The sequence below is a fragment of the Topomyia yanbarensis genome, chromosome 2 (assembly GCF_030247195.1).
Source record: "Topomyia yanbarensis strain Yona2022 chromosome 2, ASM3024719v1, whole genome shotgun sequence".
Taxonomy (NCBI): Eukaryota; Metazoa; Arthropoda; class Insecta; order Diptera; family Culicidae; genus Topomyia; species Topomyia yanbarensis.
The window spans coordinates 29646238-29673418 of record NC_080671.1 but is presented as its reverse complement, the minus strand read 5'-3'; the positions used below and the strand labels follow the sequence as shown (position 1 = coordinate 29673418).

At 38.4% G+C, this 27181-nt stretch overlaps 1 protein-coding gene across 1 annotated transcript in view; it reads left to right on the top strand.

Moving 5' to 3' along the window:
- LOC131679378 (uncharacterized) overlaps positions 1-27181 on the top strand; it is a 60289-nt gene that overhangs the window by 23819 nt on the left and 9289 nt on the right. Inside the window, exons 4-5 of the mRNA XM_058960091.1 lie at positions 11258-13728; positions 13795-13842. Of these exons, the coding sequence (XP_058816074.1) occupies positions 11258-13728; positions 13795-13842 (2519 nt within the window). The remainder of the gene's footprint in view (positions 1-11257; positions 13729-13794; positions 13843-27181) is intronic.

The following is a 27181-nucleotide window of genomic DNA, read 5'->3' as shown; positions in this document are numbered from 1 at the left end:
AGTAATAAAAGGAAAAATAACATGCCGAATGTTTCTTTTTTTAGGTCACTAACCGTGCATTGCAGAATGCCCGAAAACTCTGAACTAGGCCTCGTCGAGTCCAGTCTGTCCGTCTCGTCCTGTCGTGTCTAGGGTTTCCAGGTTACATGCATTCACCAGATGAGACTAGCTTATGTCAGCTTACTTGTGCATAGGTTTCGTAGAATAGAGGCGATCATCGAAATGATAGATTCTACGAGTGAATGCACTTGGCCTAGTCACCTTTCAAGCATTTGTGTATTTGTGTATGTTGAGATATGTGTAGAGCCTGTAAATAATATTTTAATACGAATAATAATTTATACGTTAAAATAAGAAATGTGTAATATACTACTTGCAGTTTGTTGATCGTTCCTACTTATCTGATTCCATCGAGTATGAGAATACATCTCCATTGTTCTAAAACCTGGCGACGTCTGATGGCAGAGAAGAATCATTGTTGGCAGCAATGTTGCTCTTCTTGGATGTATGAGCTCGAAAAGGTCACCACAATAATATAACGTATGAGACCGAAAATAAATAAAAATAAAATAAAGAGAAGAGTTAGTATTGTTATTGAGTATTAATAATATTCCGATTTTTCCGAGAGTTGTCCTACTGGAGCTGTAGAGTTAATTGATTCAATTAAGGCGTGGAGGTTCACTCTCGAGACCGGGATTATTAATTTATAAGTGCTAAACCATTCACTTAGTCACCGGGGTGTTATAATTTTTATGATATCGTGGGTGTGGTCGTGCGTGGATAATCGCGACGGACTCGAGCGTTTGTATGTGGACGTTTTTGTCGCGTGTGCTAGTATGTATGTAACTTCGCGTGGACACATTATTTTTATAAGCGTGTGGCCATTCGCATGTTCGCGTATTCTTCAATGATCGCGCGTGGACGTCTTGTCTAGTTTTTATTTCTATTGGTCCAGCGAAAGGCATGAATTTGGGCTGCTAGGATCAAGGGCGGAGACTTCCGGACGTGACCGATTCATGATTGCGCGAGCTTAGGTTCTTAGGTTCCAACGTTCACCTAATCAATCGGGGTGTTTGAATACTGGCGAGATCGCGGGCGTTCGTATTTGTGACCTGGTTTGTGTTATCGCGCAGGCCACGTTTGTACGTTTGGAATGAGAGATTGTTAGTGTATATGAGAGAATAGGCAATTTGTGTTAGTGAGTGTTAGCATGGATCTAATTGAAAATATAGCAACAAAAGAAGGGTGCCTGCAAAGAGAATTGTATATTATTTGACCATGGCAGTGGATAATAAAGGTCACCAAGTTAAGTACTAAAATTGATCACAATGTAGCTTAACTAAAAAGAAATTAATCATATCCCAAGTTTCCGTGATATAATCACTGTAATACTGCTTTGGTGGAAAAGCCCCCGGACCACATCAAGGTACAGTATCATGCCGAGGGAGAAACTGATTTCATAAAAAAAAACCAACGATCGAGACTGCTGAAATCTTCATACGCCGAAAAATCTTCGAACAATACACTGAGAAAAGAGCAAAATACTCGATTTTACTCCCTGAATAGTTGGCAATACAGAGCTTATGGCGCTAGTTTTATAAACCAGTCGTTGAATGCTCGAAAGGAAGGATTCTCACTGTCATGTCAGTGGGTTTGCAACAGTAACCAGGCAGCCATCCCGTATGCTGAGAATCGGATTTTAAACATTTAAAAAAGGCGAGATTAAGTCCTTTTTTACAATTTCACACCGCTCACTACAGTATATTTTATTCCTACATTCAAGGAGAACTGGAGTTAGTTACAAATGAGACTTCGAGTTCTTTGTTCGGCTATTAGCAACACATTAGTCCCATATATGGACGATGTTGGTCCAACATTGGTCCGATGTAGGTACAACATTAAACTGAGCCGAAAGTTTCGAAAAATAGTTTTTTTGCTATAAATCAAGATTTTGAGGGTACACAACATTTTTCATGCAAAATTTTGGGTTGCATTTGATGAGATCTACAATCTATACTAGGTCTCTTGAAAAGTGCAAAATCACTGTAGCACCGTGTAATCAGTGCCAGATAGCTCGAAAGTTCGCCCAGATAATCTCAGAATAGTGATGTTCGTTACTGGCAATAGTTTTTTTGACGTAGGACTACGTCTTTGTTTTCGATATGGGGGTGCACTTTGCAAATTCAACAAAAATGGCATGTAACGAAAAGTAGTCCAATTTTAAACGCAGATTTTTCGGAAATTTGTCACAATTTTTTTTCCTGTTTCAGTAATCACAGATGGTAAAATGATATTTCACAGATTTCAATGTGGTATGCATGTTTGTTAACGGATGCATGCGTAACCTGCATGATAGCAATCTGTGCTGTCATTGCACAAAGACGAAAACTTTCTTAGCAACAAATTTACGCGGATCGATGAAAAGCAAAGATGATTAACTGTTATGTGTCCAACAAAAAAACACCTTTAAAAGGCCAACGTGGGTACCCGGGTACCCACAAACTGAAATGCTCATAACTATGGCTTCCTTTATCCGATTTGGACACTTTTAGATTTTTTGGATTCAGGAACTCGTCCACTTTTTGATTTGTAAAATTGAACCGGATGACTGGATCTGCTTGGTAATCCGGACTTTCCAGGGTAATGTTCCTGTACTAGGGTATGATTTGTAAATTTTAATAATGTTCTAGCAATGTGAGTATCAAAACTCTTCAAATTGTCTCGGAAGTCAGTTATTTATTGTTACGGGACCTAATGGCAATTTTAAAAATGGAATTGGAATGAAATGCCCACTCACGGCCCCATGGGAACCTGCTCCGGAATGTCCGTTCCGGGGTCAAATTACCAAATGGTTCCAAAACCACGAGATACAGCCTACTGATGCAATTCCAAGAATTTTGATACCCATTTTGCTAGTATTCCATTGAAGTTCACAAATAGTATCCCAGTACTGGAACCTGCTTCCGGAAATCCGGATTCCCGGGAACCGAATAACTTGATTCCTTTTTACCAAGTCCAAAAGCGGATGAGTTCCTGAATCCAAAACACTCAAAATCATCAAAATCGGTTGGAAATGACATTAGTTATTGGCATTTCAGTTTTGTGGGTACCCGGGTACCCACGTCGGCCTGTTACGTAGTAAAAAAATTCAGGAGCTCCTCCTATCCCCCCCTTACTATATCAACAATATTATTAACCCACAAGCTTGACTTAATGAAGTTCTAAGATGTCACAAAGTTTCAATTTCCAGTTAAGGATAAAACATAGGAATTTCATTAATTGAAACCTAAAAAGGTACCCGGGTAGCGCGTCGGATACATAACGGTTAAGACCACTGCATTCGCTACATTTGTTTACGTACTTTAGGAAAGTTAAAATGATGGCAAAATAAATCTAGAAAGCTTGGTCTATACATGAAATGTGATTATATTGTCTAAAATTTGATTTTTCTTCACCGGTCCGGGTTTTTTTACCACACACAATCGAAAAGTTTTTACAATTTTTGAAAGCTTATCTTGTGCTTAAGCTTAAAGATTTAGTTTCAGATATTAGTTCGGTTACGGTTTTCTTTCTTAAGATCTTCTCAAATAAGTTTAATTGGATTCGAACGCCTACTACAAATGAAATAACCTGATAACCAAGAATGTTTGGTTAGATGTGTAACATTCGATGTTGATTGGTTGTGCTTAAACTATTCGTAAGAAATATATTTGAATTATTATTACTCTACATGTACTAAGAAAATAAATATTTTACATTAGGTTGTATAGTCCTACGTCTACAGTTCGTGCAACCCCATAGGGCTGCCCCTTATAGTTTTTTATAAAGGACTAACGCATTTACATGCCCGCTCACAAAATTGAGATCGACGGTGCGGTCACCGATACAAGTTTGTCGTTCGGGGCTGGCTATTTCAAGAACCCCCTGCTCCCGCCGGAGAAGATTTTGAAGATCTGGCAAACGCACAGATGGGGTAAAATTATGTGTCTCTTCAAATTCGTATCGGGTTCTCTTGGGGGAACTGCTTTGCATTTAATTATGTCTTAATTGACAAGGCTCGTCTGCCTGTTTGGTTCTTTACACCGTGCGTCATGCATTGCACTAAATAAATGAAATGGACCATTGTAGCTATAAGGATCTGTTTTGAGAATGCTGTAATGTGTGTCTATTGTGGGGAGAGTCCACATAATCTATTACCATGGTCCGCGTACAAAGAGCGCTCGAGAAATCTGAGGTGTTCCCTTGAAAGATGCTCTAAGTGCTCATTGATAGAAATACTGAAAAGAAACCTACTCCAATCACCACGCTAAATCGTTATGCTCCATTGGATCAGGAAGAGTATGACTATGAAGATTCTTATATAGGGACATCTCTTACTGCAGCTAAAATATTTTGGTATTTGATTCCTTGGAAAAGTTTAAACAAACAGCTCCTGGTCTTATAAATCCAAAATCGTCCTGAGAACGAAGAATGAAACTAGGTAATTATTATTAGTGAGTACCCAGTTTCATTCTGCAACAATATTATTAAACAACGAACACATAAATTGTACCATACTTTTGAACCTAAAAACACTGATGTGACAATGAAATTTTTTTTTCTGCACCTTATATACCGGGTCTGGAGGAAAATAGCCCGGTATTTATCACAGCATAACATAATACTGGCTTTTAAAACCATTGACAAAATTAAAGACACAGTACACAGTAAGCTTAAGGACAGAATAGAAAAAGACCGTCGAACTAATGTTGTTTACGAAATACCATGCGGTGTCTGTACAGATAAAACATACATTGGACAAATCAGGGCCGGCGGAACATTTTTTTCTCGAGTGGGTAGTAAGATTCGCAGTGATTTCTATCGGTACTGTCGAAAGCTCATATAAGTGAAAATGAAATTTTCCTGATAATAACTATTGACCCTTTGTTAACGGGCTGTATGACCGACGGCTCATTGAAAATGTGTTACTGATACTATAAAGATAACAACCAATTACTCCATTCTTTTAAATTGCGCGGCATTAATTTTTCGTTCCATACGATAAAATCTCCTTTTTGATGCCCGCATGATAGTGTTGACTAATAGGAAAGTACGACGACCGACATCCTTTCATGGAGCTTAATGGAGGTCGATTTGAATATTTCCTCGATTCCAAAAATAATGCAGACAGGTCTCCTTTTCAATACAAATTAAATCCATCAGTACAACTGGCCTCTGGATAGCCTAATTTCGATTTCGTCGAAATATCGCCCATTTTGTCTACGTACCCGCCCGGGAAGTAGAGATTAATTGTGTAGTCTCCTAGAGGGGCCTTAGTTGCGAAATATGGAGTTGGCTCCTTCCAGAACCCTTTGCTTCAATATGTAAAACTTCTGGTATGCAAGCGATTGCGTACAACAAAAATCGAGGAGTATATGAAAACAACTTATTTTCCCTGAGCCTCATTTCGAACCCTTCGCCGGATCTGTTCTTCCAAATTTTGTTCTTTTGAACGGGGCTCGTCTATCTGTTTACCTTTTTGTGCCGCGGGACATGAGCCGCCGTCGTTGCAAACAATGGGGCCGCAGAGTTACCTCATTGTAGAAACAAGGCACTATGTGGAAAATGCGGAATCACGAAAAGTTTTCCTTCTGTAGAGAGACTCCGTATAAACTGTCGACATATCTCGCATATGAACTGTACGGGTGAAAACTGAAGCATTCTAGTAAGGAACGCTCCGAGAAGAAATGCTAAAGATAGTTGCGCCCCGGCCACGACTAATTTCTACCCTCCCTTTTTCACAAAAGACACTAAACACTTTCGAAATCATTTCCTCTCCTATGCTTCCTCGTAAAGGCCTGAAAGTGTCCCTCGAAGGGTGCTGTTACAAAACCGAAGTAAGTGGCTCCTGGTCTCAGCAATTCCACATGGGACATCCAAAACCAAGCATCTATATATTACAGTTCAATTATTTTCGTAGGTTTTACACGATGCATTTGCATTATCTAAAACCTAGTTAACTTCTGACGTAGATCTTCCACAATTTAAACATTATTCGCAAACGCCGAGAAAACACTATGGAGGTGCGTTTCTGTGGAACAAAATGTGCCATTATTTTAATCGGATTAGCCTCGGTACCAGGTATTAAAGTTGTCGCTTCTCAAATCCTAATCAAAGGCAAAGACTTATTGATTTTGTTTCGGTATACATAGCACCTCAGCTGGTTCTAGAAGACTTCAACTCTCACGGTATGCCATGGGGTTGTCTTCACGATGATAACCAATTTATCTTAGTGCATGATATTCGCGACAATTTAAATGTTACCATCTTGAATATGGTGGAAATGGCACGAATGCCTACTCCACCAACGCGGCAAAGTGCGTTAGATTTATCATTGTACTCGACTTCACTACAATTTGTGTGGTCGTTGATTGAAAGAGCTACGCGTATATCCGAAACAATCTAATCAAAATAATAAATTCCTACGATGGAAGCACACAACGTTTTTACTAACTTGATTCTCTAAACTGCGATTAAAGGCCAGACGAAAGGTGTACCCTACGCGAACAACCGTGGACGGTCTCCACTCTATGGTGGGCAGAGAGTCCTCAGAATTGTACGCGAACAGGTCCTATAAGAACTTTTTGAACGTCGGATCGCCCGAATATACGCGATGTTGGAAACCCAAATAAAAAACTGAAAACTGAAAAACGCGGTTATTGGCACCGGTTTGTCGACGGATTAGCGAGAGAAACAATATTTCGTACGTTGTGGATTTTATGCAACCTTTGATTCATAATACACGGAACCAAGAACTCTTCAGCGACAACAGCATTGCATGATGATCCACATTCAAACTGTAGACGTTTCGCGATGACATGTTAATACTGCATAAAAAATATGATTGTTCTTTAAACGCACAAATTTATCTGGCATCAAAGATGCTCGTGCTAAGCATTGTAGTGTGCATATCATCGTAACGTTCATCAGATGATGAGAACTATGCAATGCCAATTATTATAACAATACTGGTGAGGACGACAATAAAAGAGGCTTTACTGCAAACGTTCTGCCCACAATACTTATGGTTTTATATTTACCTATCAACGACCATGCCCACATCGTTACAGTTCCAAGAGGGCTCTTTGATCGATGAAGCATCGTACCAGATATATATGCTAGTCTGAGTCTTTTCACATTGCTCCATTCCAGGTAATAAGAAGGTGGACACTTAGGTATTAGAAGCTGATATTTATGAAAGATCCCACAGCTTTAACGAGTTTTTCAGTATTTCTTGCCAGAGGACACTCTAAAATTGACAAATTTCGTGGGACAATGGAAGTTTAGGAATCTCAAAGGTTTCAACAAACCTTGTTTAAAGGGGATGTATGAAGGTCGTGGTTTCCTTTGGATGATACCTCGGGTTATGTCCAATCATTATACCAATCTCCGGCATATTGGGGTTGTGCGGTGCACAATGTATGGGATCAGGAATCTGGATGGCTTGTCTTGATGGTGCTCCAAAACGACGACGGTTGTCGATTCGGAACAGCAATAGGTTGTCCGTGTGCTAGTCGAAATGGTGTCCACAATAGATTACCGCGGGTGGGGTCTAAATGTGGATCAATTCGATGGGACGAACACTAATTGCTTCCTTGGGTGCGCACTCCGATGCGCAGCAAGTCAGTGGACTGTATTGCGATGGCTCAGCTACAGCAGCAAACGGATGCCCCAGATCCAGCAGTGGAGGACGAAACACGAATAGTGCTCTTTCGGTGGCAGAAAGGAAAATTCCGGATTCTCTTTGGATTTGTTTATTTCGCGATGTTTACGGTTTGAAATTTACAAAAATACTGATATGATACGTACAGAATGCATTACTTTTATACCTGATTCATTTCCGATGTCTGAATCGGCGTTGTGTGATGTTGGCTCCTCCCACCTCCATTGAAACGAAAAAATATGATGGTACGGCTGGACGGGAGGGGAATTCTTGCTAGGACATGATTGAACATTGATATTTCTACTTATGAACTATGGGGGAATTATACAAGTAATGGGATAAGATTTGTATTCAAGAATAAGATTTAATAATGGATTGGGTGATAGTGGGTGGGGAATTTAAAGCAAATATCGGTCAGGGAAAGACAAGAGGAATTTTTATGAATTTAGACGTTCGATACCGAACAGGGGTCGTGAAGAGTGGTGTCTGTGCTTGTGGCGACGGTTATCGCGACATTAAACATGTTGTCTGGTCGTGCGCCTAGTGTTTTAGCGTCATATCTCCGTTAAGCGAATCCCTTCAGCCTCGTTAAAGTCCGAGATGTGCTGGTTATCCTCGATCTCCCCAATATGTCTCTCATATACATATACATGATAGATATCCAAATTTAGTTTTTATGGTTGATTCGAGTGGATGATTCCTCCCTTGGCAATTTTCGAGTGGGTGGTACTACCCATACTGTTTAGTGTTAGACTTTAACAAATATTATATTTTAGTAAGCCGCTGAGGATGACTGAACATGTTAGTAGGTCGAAACGTCCGGGTAAAATGCAGTTTGTTTTAATTTTCACCGAAAAAAATCGATGACCGTCCATACCAAATTTGCTAGCGGTTATGAAAACAAAGCAACAGATGTGCAGATTGTACGAGTTTCAATGTTCTGTTCTCATGTGCAAGAACAGAACAGAGCCAATAGTCGGTGCTCCGATGCGCAAGAGCATGAGTTCGAATCTGGGTGTGTGCGTCCCTTTAACATCATTCGTGAAATCGTCCAAGTATTTATATATGACTTTTAGCTACACATAACTATCTGATAGCCCGATTTCTAACGCAGGCGGTTTTTTTGTCTAATGCGTATTGGTCACCAATACACATATATCGCTGATACATTGGCAAAATTCGTTGTTTCTGTTTCTTGCATTCAATGCAAGGATGCTTCTTGCAATGTTTACACATTACCAGAACGCTTTCAATTTTTGCTCGTATTTATTGCAATGTAAGTGATTCTTACCCGGTCGTTTTGGGTGTACGGAAACCCACTTTTTCTTCGTGTCATCCGCAGATTTGATATCCTTGGAATGCTTCCATAGTGCCTGCTTCATAGTCGTCCAGTATTTTTTTATGGGCCCTAGTTCCGGTGCGTTAGGGGGGTTTATGTTCTTGGATACGGAAGTGACCCCGTTGGCTTCACACCACTCCAGGACACCATTCAAATAGTGGCACGAAGTTAGACCCGGCCAAAAGATCGCTGTTGCTTCAATAGAGAAAGAGGACATACTACTGACCTAAACCTAACCATTATTTCACAAAAATGTTTAGTTCGTGCGAATCAAGTACTGACACACAAGCATGCACTGCTAGGCCCCATGCAAAACTGATTGAGACACCACTTCGTTAAAAGTTTAATAACTTCTTTTAACAAAGCCGGATTATCTAGCAGTCTTCGACAAAGTTGTAGGCAATTAAATTATCTTTCTTATTTTTACTTACAGTGATAATACGATGCATACAGTGCCACCTAGCGGCGAAAATGCGAGTTAGTGGGTTTCCTCCATGCAAATTGCCGAAAAATCCCATACAAACTTCAAGCACGTTGGTCCGATAGCTAGACTTGTCCGATTTGCTTCAAATTTGGAGCAAGTACTCCTGGTGGGACTAGGAATCAACTCAGGTATGGGCCAATGGGGGTCATTTTTTTCCTGTCACTCTAGTAGACACTCTTCGAGGGAAATCTCCCCGTTTACAGTCCTTGTAGTCACTAACGGCACCCTCCGTTTGCCACATGAGCAGGTCACTTGCCACATCCTGTATTTATTGTCAAACTTTGAAAGTTTCTGCTTCCTTACTTTCTCCTGAACGTCAAACTAGTACTGGGCAGAGAAGGACAGTAGACACGGACGCTGCCGGAAGTCCACCTTGACGTAAGTTTCATCATCCATTATGAGACAATGAGGCTTCATCAGCATCTGGGTGTACAGTTTTCAGGCCCGTCACGATTTGAAGCCCTCTGCCCTTTGTACGTATGCAGTCCCTCTCGGTCCTTGGCTCTCTGAACGAAAGACTTGGACAAATTCGCTCTTTTGGCCACATGCCTGACCGAAGCATTGAGATTCCGCTCAAACGCTTTCACTACACGCTTATGATCCCGATCACTAATAAAACATCCGCTCTGACCGCATTTCTCCTTCCGTTCGATGCTCAGAGTTTGGTAGTAACGTTTAATTACACGACTCACCGAGTTGTTTTCCGATGTCCCGATGAGAGAGTAGAGGAGTTTCCAGATGCTTGCGTAAAATCAATTCGCGATCTTTCTTTTCGGGTGGTGCCATTCTTTTCAATTTTCGAAAAACTGACAGCGATAAAATACACTCAGTCATTCGGCATCGGTTCTTATTTATTCGACGTTTCGGTTTTGTATAGCACAATCTTCAGGGGGGAAATAATAGTTTGTCATAGGAATTTAACGAATAATTTTTCATCAAAATTAGTTAAATCTCCGCTGAGTTGTGCTTGTCCGACCCCAAGAATTCCAAATGTTAAAAACCCGGGACCGGACACGGATCCGAGAATTTTAAATTTAAGGAACCTGAACCATTGCGGGTCCAAACATCCGAGCCCGACCACGTCTAGCTCTTACTCGGTCAGAAATAGAAATTTCATAGACTGGGTAAAGTAACGATGCGTTTTATTGAATTTGACCTTGGAAAAATATTAAAACCGCTCTAATTGATAATAAAGTATGATTATAGAATAATTTGGAGCACACAAACCTCATGAGCATCAACGTCGAAATGTCTGTTGCAAAATAAACAATTGGAAATCGATAAACGAATATGCAGCATGTTTAAATTTTGACTAGTGTTATGTAGAATTATTCATAATGCTCCTAATTTTGTTCATATTGGTTAAAAAAATTGTAATGCGAATATTCGATGGCGTGTCAAAATCTCGTGATGATCTAATAGCTAGTGGATCAACGCATATTTCTCTAGGAATTCTAAAAACAATGAAGCATTGTGAGAAAGGGAAACTTAAATAAACGTCAGCTAAGCAGCATATGCTACATCTTTTGTAGCATTAAATCAATCAATGAAGGTAAATGTAATCTCATGAATAAATTGCCGGTAGCACGCATCATTAGATCAAGATTTATTGTCTCCTTTGAACAAATGCTTCGAAAACGAACACGAAAAGTAAACGTTCATCCTCAACAGAATCTTGCCTCCATCTTGCACCCATTCCTCCTAAAAACAACCATTTTATTCCCTCCCACAGAGGATCCCTTCTCAAAGCAAACCAGCAGAAAGCGGCCCTATGCTAATCGCAATGACTGCGTCCCGTCCCATCAGATGATCCCGAGCAGCAGGGTTGCCAGTCCACCGAAAACACTATCCACGGCTACCGGTACCGAACACCAAACCAAGGCCTCCCTTGATTGGGATTCACCGAGCGTTCAAACGGGAACGGTGAAGCGTCGGCCTTGCTCGCAGGGATCCAAAGAAGCAACGCCTACTAGCTGCTCACCGCCCGCACACCATCAGCCGTTTACCATTGAGATCGATATAACAGAGACAATTGAACGGGATGAGGCTCAGCAAGGCGTTCAGAGTCCGGCCATCAGTGCCGCTAGAGAGAAGAAAGAAGCCAGTGTTCCTAATCGAGGAAACATGAAAAGCAGTGGAAGTGCCGTGAAACAGTCGAAAATTGCAGTGCTTCGGCAGAAGGCTGACGACGCCAATAGGAAATTGAAAGGAAAAATCGCTGGGGAAGAACTAAAGAGTCCCCCGGCAGCAACGAAAATATCCATCTTCCAGAAAACATCTAATCTACTAGCAAAAACAACCAACGACAATAAAGCCCCACCTCAGTTACAGCAAAAACTTAAAAACAACATAATCCCCCCAAAAAAGCCAGTCAAACAATCAACTGTCACCGGCGGAACGCTGGAAAGAAGAGAAAAGCAAACCTCCGGCACAGCATCGAACGGTGGTCGCAGCCAGAAAAAAGTTTCCTTTATCCCTAGTCTCTCGGTCGAACCTGGTGGTGGACCCGAAGGAGGGAGTGCCTCAATCAAATCCAGCACGGTGAAAGCGATTGTTCGGTCCCGGCAGCAATCGCTCAGTGACACCGGCGGCGTACAGTTTAAAGAACTTTATCGGGATTTTCCGGCATCGGTTGGCGGGAGTGAGTCGACCCTGTCAGACGCGGATCAAGTTCACGCTTCTCCACCCCCGTTGCCACCGTACCGAGAACCACCAGCGCCTCCAACGCCTCCAGTGTACGACACGGTAGAAGTCATTCAGCAGGATCTAATTTCAATGGAACCTGTCAAAAGGAATGAAGACATCGTACCGGCAGCGAAGGAGTCCACCACCAAGTCCAAGCTGAAGGGATTCGGCCTAAGCAAGTTGATATCATCCGCAGGGTCGGGCGAGAAGAAAGGTAATAATTATGTGACACTGCCACCCTCGCCGAAAATGAGCAGAGCGTCTCCCAAGGGCGGTTGTGAACTGCCAGCTCCACCAACACCTCCCCCGCCGCCAGCACCGGAGTCACCGGTGAAGAGCTATGGGTCTCCGGATGATATTCTCACCAAACCGGAGTTTTCGTCTCTGCTGTTGAAAAATTTGCCCGTAAGACAGAGAAAGGGTGCGGTTCCTCATTTGGAAAACTACTGTCTGTTTGATCCTTCGGTGGATTTTTTCAACGAGAAAGAACACAAAATGAGACCTATTCCGGAGTCCGTCGAGCTGGCGGATTCCGTTCTGTATCAGAACCCGCTGATTTATGATGCCATCGATTGGGACTCGGACAATTATTTCACCCTTGAACCTGATGGGTTCGATGTGGAAGCGAAAAACAGATTATCGCTGGAAAAGGTGGAAGAGAAAATTGATGAAATTTTCAACAAGACACGAACCTCATCGTCTTCTAGTGGTTCGAGTCCCGACTATCCATCGATGGTAAATTCGGTGATTGAGACCCCGTCATCAAATCTGGAATCTACCGACGAAAGTGATTATGGTTTTCGAAATCGATTGATAGACCAGTTGAAAGTAGTTACCAAATCAATTTCCGGTTCAATCAACGGGGACCAGCAGGAATCTTCGTACTATGGCGTGGTAACTAAAACAGCTGTCAGTGAGTTTGGTCGGCTCCAACGCCAGTCAGCTTCCCTGCCAAATTCACCCCTGCAACAAAGAAAAAGTGATGAATCATCATCCTCTTCACCACCCTCCAGTTCAAAAACGACGGATTCGTCCTGCAACGATGCTTCTTCCGCCCTCGGGACACTCGGCTCTGATGGACCGTCTTCCACCAGCCCACCACCGCCATCGGAACTACCATTTACCAACCAAGCATCCCTACCGTCTTCGAAGGTGACGAAAATTAAATCAGATCCTTCTTCCTCCACCACCACCACCAACAGTAGCAAGGTTAATTTTCTCCCTCTCCTGTCCCATCCGGCCTTTTCATTAGAATCCCTGAAATCCAGCGTCTCCCTTCCTCACTTACAAAAATCCTTCACCGGGGCAATCAGCAAAAACAACTCGCACCCCAACCACCACCACCACCACCATCAACCTTCCCTAACGCCCTTCGCTGGCACAGCAACCCGTAATGGATCTCTCGACGCCACGCCACTCTTCAGTCGGCTTCGCAAACAGCGTCCACTTTCGAACCATAGTGACGCCGACAGTGGCTTCCTTAGTCCGGTTACGCCGCCGGATTCGACCGGGCACAGCATTCAGAACCAGATCCTTGCCGGTGAGCAGCATCAACAGCAGCAGAAATTGAACGGAAACAGTGACACCGTCGTGGTTCTGGAGCAGTGCGATAACATCCAGGAGCTGATCCAGGTGAGTACCTTTTAATTCTACAGTCTGTCTGCGACAATAATAATAATAATAATGAACGAGCACGAGTCTTGTTATTGTGCGGAATTAACTAGCCTCGGGAAAGGTTCGGATAACGAATTCCAATCACGTGTGAGGGTTTTCACTGACTCACTTCGAGCAATGAATGATAGCTAATTAAAACGATGGGATCGGAGCTGATCCGGTCAGGAAATGATTGTGGAATCGTTTGCCAACCAAATGGTAGATGTTTTGTTTTAATCAATTGTGCAAGGCGACAGGGAAGGTGGATGACAAATTACGTATTTGGTTTGTTCTGTAAACACACCGGGAATGGGAATATAATTGTTTTAACGTTTTTCGAGCACTTTCCTGTAGAGCAATCAGTCAGAAACGGGGAGACAAATGAGCGGGGAATTAAATTGCAAAACTAATTATCTTGTGGACAACCGGATGTTATCGAATGACAATGGTTTTTTTCGCACCTGCAGTGTGTAATTTGAGTTCGTTTGTATTTCATTATTTATTGTGTCGGGTGGGTTGATTAATTAACTGAGAACCCTGATATATTCATCGGTCGTTGACAATTACTTAAATTTTGTTTAGTGAAACGTTTTCATCAGCACACGAAACTTAAAAGCTAGTAAATTGGTGAAATATATATTTTTTACTGTAATTTCAGAAATGTAACTTCTAATTTTTGGAAGCCCCAGTCAAAGGTAGAGCATGACGCAAATCCTTAGCCAGGATTTTGGTTTGGAAGGGACTAAATCTATAATGATAACCAGCGATGCAAGATTTTGAGAGAAAATTATTCCGACATCAATGGTTTATAGTTAATAAAAGCCCAGAAAATTTGTTTTCTGAAAGAAGAATGACACATGATATATTGATGAAAAATTAATTTTAAATGTGATTTTTGTAATTTCCTAATATTTTATAGAAGAATTCCAAGAATGCCAGTATCAATGGAACATATCAATGCAGAATGTCGCTAGTACATAATTCCAAGGTGGCCAGTCTGTGCATGGTTTTTCCCAAGGGGTTTCCAACAAGCCAACATAGTGAGACTTAATCAAAGATTACTTTGATTTTTCTAAATAATTCGGTAATCCATTGAATACATTGGTAATCAATAATAATCAGGGTAATTGTCTTTATTCCTAAAATAATTCACGTAATCCACCATAGGTACAATGTAATCAATTAATCATAAAGTAACCGTAAAATAATTCGAAACTGCAAGACCAATTTTATTTCGATTTTCACCTATTAGCTCTCATTTTTGCCTTTCTCAATATTTAAATATTTTTTCAGTTATTCCACATATGAATTTCACATATACGTAAATTTCAGTCAAAATCTGTATTTCAGAATATATCAAAATGATTGGGCCACAAACTCGAGTAATATCTAACGAGGTATAACCAGGGCCGCCGAGAGGGGGGGGGGACCGGGGTGTTTCCCCCCGGGCCCAGAGTTTTGAAGGGGGCCCGGATTTTTAACAGAAACTAAATTTTTGACAAATTCTTTTTCGATAAAAATTTATTTGAGAAGACAATTAAAAATTCAATATCTTGTGTATGAGGTAACTAGAATAGCGAAAGTTCTAAACTACTGCATATTTGATATCAACTATGTTTATACCAACCTAATTTTCGCATCGAAACAAGATCAGATTCGAGGGGGCATAGCGGAATTTGTACATTGAATGTCATGTACGCAGCTCACCTGGGTTCGAATCCCAACCCCGCACACAAGAATAGAGATTTGTTATATTCCTAACCTGAATGAAGAAGCAAATGACCTTAAGGTTAAATTCTCTATAATCGAAACAAAAATATGATCAGACTTGTAAGGGTTAAACAATTAAATGGTTTGATTAGAGGTCATGAGGTTGTCTTCAAATTTCGCCAATTTGAAATCGATTTTTTTGATTTATTGAATTTCCAATCTTCGAAAGCGCTGGATTAGTATCGAAAGTAATTATTGAAAGAAAAAAAACCCTGCTTAAGGTTGCCACATCGGTTTTTGGAGGCGAATTCCGTGTCTTCGTTCAGGTAAATCCGAATTCGCCCGGAAGAATCCATTGGATTATTTTGCAATTTTGCGTTGCCCTTTTCTTTACCAGGAATCGTCCCACACTGTGTCCTCATCATCCTCGGGTTGCAGGCCCTAATTGTTAAGCAGGGCCCCTCTTGGCATTGACAAATATTATTTTAAAAGTGCCATTTGGGTTTACTTTACCCCATTGAACCTTCGCTTCAATGGATTAATGTTCTTCACAAAGATTCTCGAAAGAAACTGAAGTGTGATTTCACACCCCGTGTTTGTTTACTGAGAAGCAGCGCAAAGCTCGCTCGGGTGGTTATCCTTCACAGCGAGAGTGGTTGGTGCTTTTGGATTCTTTGTGAATATCCGAGCAAGCGAAGTACTACAGCCAACTAAATCAACAAAACTGTTAACAAATGCAAAAACATAGGGTGTTGAGCCCATTTCGCCATGTTTCTATTATCACCCTTCCCATTTGAAGCCGTTGCTTAGAGCAGTGTCTGCCGTCTTTGTTCAACGCATTGAGTCAAATGGCAGCGCAACAATAGGGACACTTGATTCGAGTTTTCGTTGCGCTCAAACACGAGAATTTCACTGCTTTCAGCGCATTTGTGTTATTAAATTGGTTCATAACAACGTAGCAAAGCTGTTGATGTCAATTTTTTCGCATTCCATTCCATTGATTGGTGAATGTGAAGAAAATAAGATATTTTTCCTCCTAGTGCTACGAGCTACATAAGAAATAAAACAGTGCATATTTATTTGTTTTAAACGTATATAATAAAAAGCAATGGAAGCGCTCCAAAATTCAGTCGAGTGATCACTTTAATTCGAAATTCTATTTCTATATTCTATTCTGATTTCAACGCATACCCATGTGCCTCTTGAAATCTATCCCCTGCTCAGTAAAACTCTGCTGGTAAAAGTACCACTAGAGGCGGTAAATCTACCGCTATTTGAGAGCTCAATTGGTCAAATGAGTCATCAAAAACTTGATATACCAAAAGAATTCGAAATTAATCCCAAAATTTAAATTTAAAATTTAATATATTTGGTTTGCCGTTCATTGTTACAAAATCTATAAAAAATCATTTTTGTAAAGGTGTCATACTCAGAGGACGTAGCCTTTTTCGGCGATTTTCGACTACCAATTCCCCCTTGCAAAGAGGCCAGGGATGAAAAAAATAAATACGTTTTACAATTCTTTCAAATATCAACATTTTCATTATAACAACAAATTGCGTACACAACAAGCCCCTTTCGTGACGAGTATAGTGTCTTCTACTCGCGAAGTCTAAAATTGAGCACTTTTTTGGGAATAAATTGTAAAGCATCTACTCAATGAATTCAGAAACTTCTTTTTTATTTTGAAAATACATGTTTTGACTTTTCTTCATTGATGACTTCGATTTTGAAACTGAATAGGTCCGGCTTAAGTAAAGTTTTGGCAAATTGGGTTATCTGTAATCAGAAAACTCATATTTTTTATGATCATAGCCACATTGGCTATGTTTAGACCAGAGGGATTTCTTTTAATTTATAATTTGTAAAAGTTATCTAACGATTTGTGAAAATTTCCAGTATTTACGTTATTTTTTGGCCTATTAGAAACCATAAAAATGGAACAAGTTGACATTTTGCAAATCCCTCTCGACCAAACATAGCGGTATATTTTCTGAACAATTGGAGAAAAAAATATTGAAATCGGACCAGTATTTCTACGAAACTTGACCGCTTAAAAAAAATGGTACTTTCGGGAAAACGCGTTTAAAGATGAAGTACGGTGTATAACTCGATAGTAGTAACTTATTAGATAATCTACTATACCGGATCTACAGAGCTCATCTTCCTCATTACGAAAATGTTCTTGGCTTTGCACATTTTGCTCTCTCTGTTGAAATCGGGCCTATTTTGCCGCAACACCCACTTTGCGTTCAGAAAGAGTTATACGTTCACTGTCGAATCGAGTAGCACATCTTTCAGCTTCAGTTCCCAAGGTAATTCCCATCACCTCCATAGCTTGTAAGATCGATGAAAATTCTTGGTTGAAGATACTGACTGCCAAATAAGTCACAACATTGACCACCTGCCTGCCAGAAATTGTGCATGTGGGTCATTCCACGTCAGATTTACAAACAAAATTTTGATTCTTTCCAAAAAAATTTCTTGCATTCTTTAGCTAGAAACATATGACATGTATTTTTTGTTTTTGCTGAATATGATATTGATGATATTGAAGTTATTAGTTTTTGAACTTTTGAAGTTGAATAAATTGAACATTTTTCAATCACTGATAACTCGGAAACGATTCGATACATGGAAAAAAATATTAAATGAAAAAAGTTGCATTTTTAAATGAGCTAACCAAAAAAATTCCCAAAAAATATTTTTTGTTATATAATTTATGAAATTTGCAATTACTTGAAACAAATTGAATTTTTTGAAGTTGGACCAAATTTTTTTTACATATTTTTCTCTTAAAATATTAAGAATCATGTTAAAAAGATTACATAAAAATTTGGGAGTGGATATGAAAATACTTTGCGAGAAATTACAATTATAAATTTAAAACAAGGCAATTTTACACTAAACGCCCAGTGATAAATTTATTATAATTGAAATATCTCGTAAAATACTTTAAGTTCCATTCTGAAATTTTCAAATAAGATTATTTACCTTATATACTTATGTTATCAAAAAATTGTTTTCAGGGCGGCTCAAATTTTTTTTTTTTACTTTTAACGCTTGGATACCACCAAAAAAGTCTTGAATTTGTAGAATGCGGGTCATTCCACGTCAGATTTACAACTACAATTTTAGTTCCCTCGCAGTGTTTTGCATTCTTTAGCTAAAAGTTATTGACACGAATTTTAGGCTTTGGCTGAAAAATTTTTTGGGTCGTGCCGAAGAATTTTTTTTTTTTGGCTGTTCAAATAATTTATAATTATATCGAGAATTGTGTGTGAAAATTTAAGAATGGAACTCGAAGTATTTTACGAGATATTTCAATTATAACAGGCCTATCACTGGGCGTTTAGTGTAAAATTACCTTTTAAGTTTACCATTGCAATATCTCGCAAAGTATTTTGATATCCACTCCCAAATTTTTATACAATCTTTTTAACATGTTTCTTAATATTGGTTAATAAGGGCACAGAGAAGATACGAAGTCGAAACGCACCCAAGTAATAGGAAAGCATTTGTGCCCTTCAAGTGCAAAGACTGGATTTTACCAAAAAATGTTGTCCCAGTGAGAAATTTTAGTGTTTACCAAATTTTTCTCCTTAGGGTGAAATACAGCATAGTGCTTTCGCATAGGCCTGCTAGCCAAGACAAGTTTCGACTTCACTGTGTCTTATCGGCATAAACAGAACTTCTGCTCGGACGGGACATCACGTTTGAACAGAAGTTCGATTGAAACACAAAGTGTGTTTTAGTTTTAGGGGTTTGCGTCAAGCCGGCGCAAATATATTCCGACGCAAAGACTGGTTTTTACCAAAAATTTTCGTCCTGGTGAGAAATTTTGGTGTTTACCCAATTTTTCTCCTAAGGGTGAAATATAGCATAGTGAATAATTCATGTTTTTATAGGATTATGAATGTTTTCGAACCCAGCATAGCGTAAAATCCAACCAAATCCCTTGTTTGAAATTTGATCCATGTTTCTCATCTTTTCCATTTTTTTATTCCCACATGGGTTTTTTTATTTTGTTAAAATTTTATTGATCTTTTTTTCAAGTTGTAGATTGTTTTTGTATTTCTACAATTGTACTATTCTGCCTTTTTATCTATTTGCATACTTTTATTTTATCCATCTTTTTACGGTCTTTACCTTTGATTTTTTTCTATTGCTATCACTATCACTTTAATTTATAGTTTTTTCTCTGTTATTTAATTTTATTCGCAATTTTTCGAGAAAATTAAAAAAAATAAAATAAAGTATTTTTCTTATTGTTTCATATTTTAATGCCCTGCTTTTTTATTTGTTTCCTTTTGTCATTCCATCTAATTTTTAGAATTTTTCTATTTACTACATTTATTCTTGTCATAGCTTTTTTCTATTTCCTTGTTTTCATATTTTTGCTTTTCCAAATGCAATTTTACTTATTCAAATTCATTCAAATTTGTCTTATTGTTTGATTTTTCCTTTCTCCTATTTTCTTCCTCATTTTGTAGTTTTTAACTTTCCGTTTTCTAATAAAACTATTTATTGCCATTGTTCATTTAATACAGTTTTATTTATTTTTTATACTTTATTCTTAAGATTTATTTTCGTTATTGTTATTTCTTCCATTTCCATTTAACCTATTTTGAAAATACTTTTTCTGTTGACCATCTTCCTGTACGTTTTTTTTATTTTCTTAAAAAAATTTGATTTATCTTTTCTTGACACTACGCACTTTTCTTAACTCTACATTTAGTTCGTTTTTTTGAATTTATTTCAAATTTCATTTCTAGTGTTCGTGTTAATTTCTCCATTTTTGTTGGCTTTTTCTAGTATTTTTTGTTTTCCATTTTGTTTGTTTGTTCCGTTTTTGTTCAATACTTCCAATTTTCTTTACTTTTTCGTCTTTTCACCATTTTAATTTTCCAGTTTTTCGAAATTTTCTGGTTCGTTCATTTTTTTAATTTCTATATGGTTATTTTATTCTTGTCTTTTGTATATACTCCTCTAATTTTATGTATTCTTAACGTTTTATTTATTTTTTCTATCGCTTTAAATATGTCTTGTTTTTAATGTTAAATAAATATTATTATTCTTGATTCATCGAGTTTTTCAGTTTTATGAATTTTTTTATATTAATGTTTGTATTCTTTTTAGTAGTTTTTTTCATTTTCATTGATTTTTAAAATTTTTCCTGTTTTCTTATCGATTTTTCATTATTTTCACCATTTGTTCAATAATGTTCGACTTTTTTAATTTTCGCAATATGTTTTTCTAGTTTCCTGTTTTCCTTTATCAATTTTGTATAGGTTTTGTTTTGGTTTTTCTCGATTAAACATTTTTTGACAATTGACATTAATTTGTTTATTTGGTTGATTTTGTTGTTTTTAGCACTTTTGTGCATTCTTTTAATATTTAGTTTGCCTATTGTTTTTTATCTTTTGCCGTTGATCGCCGGATATATATTTTTAATTTATGTAATTACTACATTTTTAATCGTGCCATTTCCTTACTTTTATAAATACTATTGACAAAAACGGCGCTTTTCAAAGTCACCAAAACTGTCGAAGAGGTAAAAACTCCCAAAGTATTTATACTTACGTTTTTTTTCTTCATGGCACTACAAACAACTGGAGCAAAAAACTGGTACATAAACATAAAATTTCAGTGTACTATACATAATATCAGTGAACTCCAATGGATTTCAAACATTGACTTTTTTGTACTGAGGATATAGACAGTGGTGGGGGCCCGTACGTTGGACCCCCCGGGCCCGTATTTTCTCTCTGCGGCCCTGGGTATAACGACAATCATTGCCGGCTACAAGGTACTCTTGTGTTCTGTATAGTAAACTACGCCCATTAGCGATATCCTTTATCGGCGAATACCAAAACGGGTGTTTAAACATTTTAGTTTTTTTAATATCGTCGACAAAAAGGGATTAATGATAAACTTGGTCATATAATAATATGAATAAGAAACAGGATTTGCCTACTTTCAAAAATAGATTTTGTATTAAATGTTACTGGATCAGTCCGACATGCATTCCCCGTTGTGTTTTTCGATTTAGAATCTTTTTAGATTTTAGCATTTGTCACACAATCGTCATCCCAAAAATGGCTTACGTTTTACCCTCTATTAGATATTTTTTCACTCCTAGTAAGCACGTTACGAAATAATATCTTTGATATTTTTTATTCAGTTTAAATACGTTAAGTTTCAGTTTAGCTAACTTCCCCTCCACAAAATGTTACATGCATTTGACAAACCATTTATTCTTATTTTTACAGACGACTTTTCGGCCTTTTTATCTATTGATCTATTCCACTTAAATTGTAGGAAGAAAATAATCCGTGAATTTCGATTCTTGCTAGACTTATTCCAATTTAGGAGGAAAACGTTTGCATGCCTGATGCTGCTTTTAATAACTCGTCGTCGAAGAAATCCGCAAAAATTCCGTGGTGTTTTGAAACCACAAAATACAGAAGTCTAAATGTCGCGTTAGGGAACGACATTGCAAAATATTGAATCTTCTAGATACTCTTGCGTTCATCATGAATCCTGCTTTATTTCAAAATGCAGTATATTACATCGTTGCAGATATGTATAAGATTAGATTTTCAAGGTATCATATATTTTTTCAAGATAAGTACAACTCTTGACAATGATTTGGGAACAAGGCAACAATGTACACAAACGGCAGCACATTAACTGTTGCCTTCTGAAGCAAATGAAGTATTTATTTGGGTTCTTTCGTAGTGATTCATTTTTCTATTTAGATTGTTTATTTTAACTGACACGTCTATGTTAGCTTGACGGTGCCAACATTTTATTGTTTTACAATTTAATGTTTTTAAATCTAAGGTCCTACAGCTTCAATTTTTATTAAAACCTGAGATTATTTTTTATATTAATTCAATGGCCATTCCAAAACTAGGAATATTGATAATATACAAAAGTTTTTAATTTTAGTTCCTTAGGCCCAAGATATTGACTGAACTTCATTTACAATAAGGGAGGCAATTCGGAACTTGTTTGAAGATTTTGAAAACATTTTATTTTCTTTTGAAATACATTGACAACGGAGTCATTCACAAGAGCGACATTCACAAAGGGAGTGGTAGAGTTCATATTAGAGACAGAGAAGAGATAGCGGACATCGATGGCAGGGAGAGGATGAACGCAAACTCACACCGTTATTAGCATTTGCTTTTCGATAGTGCAACATTAGATTTTCTAAGAAACTCGTAATAGAGATCAAACAATGTTAGAAAAAAAAGTAATTCTAAATTTTGGATATTTATCTCCAGCATACCCAGTACCCAAAAGAAATCGTTTAGTTAGGATTTGGCACGACAATGCTCATCTCATGACCAGACAACACATTCAATGTCGTGATATCCCGTCGTGACAAGCTCCAAACCTCGTTCTAATGCGCCCTCTCTAGCTAAGGTGAAGCTAGAGTTTCGCCTTCTCAGCCTGGAATGGAGTATTTGGATGGGACCCAAACTAAGGTAATCTGGAATGGTTTTTCAGATAAAACACTCTGGAGATTCTGTGTTTTCCCCAGAAAATACAAGGAGTGCTATCGACTCTTCATCGAACAGAGATCCTCTATAATTAATCTATCTGTAACGATGAACTAAAAGTCGATGAGCAGAGTGTCAACGATCCCAAGGATATACTAAATTGCGGCTAATTCTAAGATATAAACGGTAGAGCAGTAAAATTTTGAATGAATATGCCGTCGAGCTTGGACACATTAGAGCACCTTACCATGTTCTTGTTAATAAACGAAAAAATGGATCCGTGCAAAAAATTACAAAACATTAATCGTCATCATTTACAAACAAATTGTACAAAAGGGGGCTATGATATGAATCTTGAAGAAGACCCACTTGCCAAATTGTGATGTTTGAAATCGTCATGCGAAAGATAGCAAGTTGTTTAATATCGGTGAAAGACCATGCTGACAGAGCCGTAGCGTGGTTATCTTGCGCCCTTGGCAGAGTCTCAGTTTTGCGCCCCTTTCAGTTCGACTTTCGAGTAATAATTTAGTGTGCACTTGGAAATTGCACACATATCCGGAGTGATTTATCTACACTTAGTCAATGAAGCAAATAAAATTTTCAGTGCTCTCCCAAGACTAGCGTCCTTGGTGGGAAATTGTTCAACGTTGTGGCAATCTAACCGGGTAGACATCAATATAGAGCACCAAGAGAACTTTGCAGGTTTTATTTGCAATATCATTCGTAGTCAAGTGCTTGAATGCGATTGACGAGGCGTTTTTTTAGGAGACTTCGTAAAATCAGTTATCGTTAGATGTTTAAAGGCAACGGACGAATTTTTTCGGGAGACTATACGTGCGGATCGGTCAACTGAGCAAGCGATTTTGGAATACAACCCGCCTCTATCATACAACATTCCGAAAAATTTATTTGAATATTTGTTCCTTCACCAACCGTTTCATTTATTTCCAATGGCTGAAAACCTGTAACAACGCCGAAAAACTCGATATCTAAAAGATTCGATCGCAAATCGTTCGTGTTTGACTATCGTTCATTTTATCTAAATTATCGCACAAATCTTGAACTGTTCATGTGTGGAATCAGTTCACGGTGGGTGTTTGATGGCAACGGGCGGGGCATTTATTCAGGAGACTGTATATCAAGACCAGTATACTGAGAAGACAATTTTTAGGAGCTGTGAACTGGTTAGTCAATTGATGAGTACGGTGCGTATCATTAGATTGGAATTAACACGAATTAGCATCCAGCCATACATCGAGAAACGATAGGCGATCACACTTTTGCTTTATTATCTCCTGACTCGTTTTTAAATTTCTAGTATCTCCCGTAGTTTCTGTCCCACCGTTCCTATTCTTTAAGTTTTCACTTTTCGCTGGGTTCTAGGCCCGCGTATAAATGAATTCTCCTGAAAAAGACAGTAGGATAAATGGATGTCAAACAAGATTCACCATCGAAGAGAGTCCGATTCTCGTTTAAAAAATCATACGTATTAAACTAGGTCGTGCCATGTCTGATCTTCTTTCGGATCAAAGACTCTAAAGCTTTCGAAAAAAAATTCAGCCGCTACAGTATGTTTTACCACATAAACTCAGAATAGTGATCTCCTATCTAAAGCAAGCAACTGACATTACGAACGACAAGTTTTATCTGAAGGACTACCGTGTCTACATGTCTGTTCATATAGTTGAGATCGACGGCGGGGTTACTGAATCGATCTGATATTGCATGGGGTGAATAGGGTTGGCGTTTTCAAGGACCCCTTTCTCCAGTGAGTGAGATTTTGAATCACAGGATGGGATAAAATTGTATGCCCCTCCAAACTCGTATCGCGTCTGCGATTGTGTTGTCTAAGCAAATGTTCTTCGACAAGGTTCGTCTGCGTGTTCATACCGCGCGTCATGTTTTGCATTAAATGCAAGAAAACGATCCCCTTGTGGGGACATCTGTGACTGTTTCTGCTGTTCTGTATATCAGGAACAACAAAAATCCCAAACATTTCAATCAGAGTTGCATTTTAGTGCAGGATTGGTTGGGTCTAGGATAGTTACCGAGAACGTTATGATTTTGGGTTACTTCTAGCGGCACTGAAGAGACTTCAATTTTCACGGTACGGATGGAGTTAAATCTTCACAATGATAAAAGATCTAACTTTCTTCACGATCTTTTCTATAGCATTAAAGAGATAAATCAGAAATTATTCGTCGGTCTTTTCATTTCGAGCAATAATTTATGATTTATCTTCACTTATTTTATAACACAGATGAAGATTTCAGTGCCCCTCTAAGGTTAGCGCCCTTGACGTGGGCCAACCGCACGCTACGGGCCTGCATGGTGATGCAGCCCCTCTATATCCAAAAAGACTGATGTGTTTTTCTCTTTGTGAGCATAGGTCATTTGAATTTCCCTTGTAATCAACACAAGAAAATCGTTTAATTATTAGTTGTTAAAGATTGTGTATAAGAAATGATAAATAAACAAGCAAACAACAGTTTCTTATTTATCCGAATTGTCGTTTTGATTTTTGTCAGTTCACATACGTTGTGGCTTTTAAAGTAAAAATGATCCAGCAGAACTAGAATGGTTAAATGGATTATCTAATAAAATAGCGATGAGCAGATTCCACTTAAAATAATCTAATAATCTGAAGTAATTACAAACAGGAATTCACTTTGATTCCAAGTAATCTAGAGTAATTGAGGAATTTTACAGTAATCGTGTAATCAATTATTAATCGGACTTTCGAAAGAATAATCTTTAAAACCATGAAATAATCTAGGTAATTTTTTTCGCGAGTGACATGTAATCAACGCTGTTGGAAACCCCTTGGTTTTTCCTAAACCGACAACAGCAAAGGCACGTAGGAATCTATTATTAGTATGTTCAAAACGTGTCTTGAGTTTTGTGTGTGTTGTTTAAGTAGGTAGGAAGGAATAGATAGGTTTAGCATTTCATCGCAAATATACTGGAGAAGAGGTCTCTACATCAAAACGCTTTCTACCTCTCTGTGTTGAGAGTTGAACTTTCCAACGGCTCAATTGCATGTACTCTATGTCAAATCACGTAGTCGTGCCTTGATTTTGTCACCGTCAATATATACCTTCTTTCTAAAGCTGTCACATGTGACGACGGGTTTTGCTTGAGCCAATCTTTGTCAGTAATGTGTATCAATTATTATGGATGTATGGAAAGTTCACTTCTGTAAACTTGAGCTAGAAAGTAGTGTACATATTGTCCGAATGAACAAAAAAAGATGTTGCTTAAAAAAAAGAAGGGTGGGTAATGTCAGAGACATAACCGGAGAGATGTAGAATACATAAGGAACCCGTACTTCAAATATGTTGATACTCATTGGAATTTTCAGACAAAAAGTAATTTGGGCGAGGAATTGGTTGGGAGATTAGAAAGTATTGACTAAAGTATTGTACATGTAATGAAAAAAGTAGTATTGACGATATGGATTTCAAATGGGATTATTTCAATCCCAATCAATTTGTAACAATATCGTCAATACTCTTATTGACAAAAATATTGAACGTGTAAGGTCCGCTAAAGGATTCTCGTCCCGTATCCCAAAACATAGTTGTTAGCAAACCGTCCTTTATTAGGACGAATATATAATGGAAAAAAATCGCGCATGGTCTTAATGCTGCTCAATGTATCTGTGGTCGTGTCTTGTACACAACTCGTTTATTTTTATTGAAAATAAAAAGCGGATTATGTTTGCCGATGAATAAACTCCATTATTTAGTATTCATCACAATTTGAATAGATTTACAAGCCAGAAATATCAGAAATAGCATTAACGGAAAATTTGCTCTAATAACTCTTCACCAGATTTTGTTAGTGCTGAAAAGAACTATTTTGGCAACAGTTGGGACGCGCGAATTTACTTCTTGCTGGCAGTGATCTTAGGGGCAGCATTCTTGATAGGTGTGCAGTGATCTTTTTCTCGCTGCATCCTTTGGTTTCTTATCCTCGACGGTCACCTTCAACGATCCGGAAGCGTTAGCACTCGTGTCTGTGATTTTTTGCTTTTCGGCACCCGTATTGAAATCTTTCCTGCCTGTGAAACGAAGCCAGCCTGGCGATGTCACACA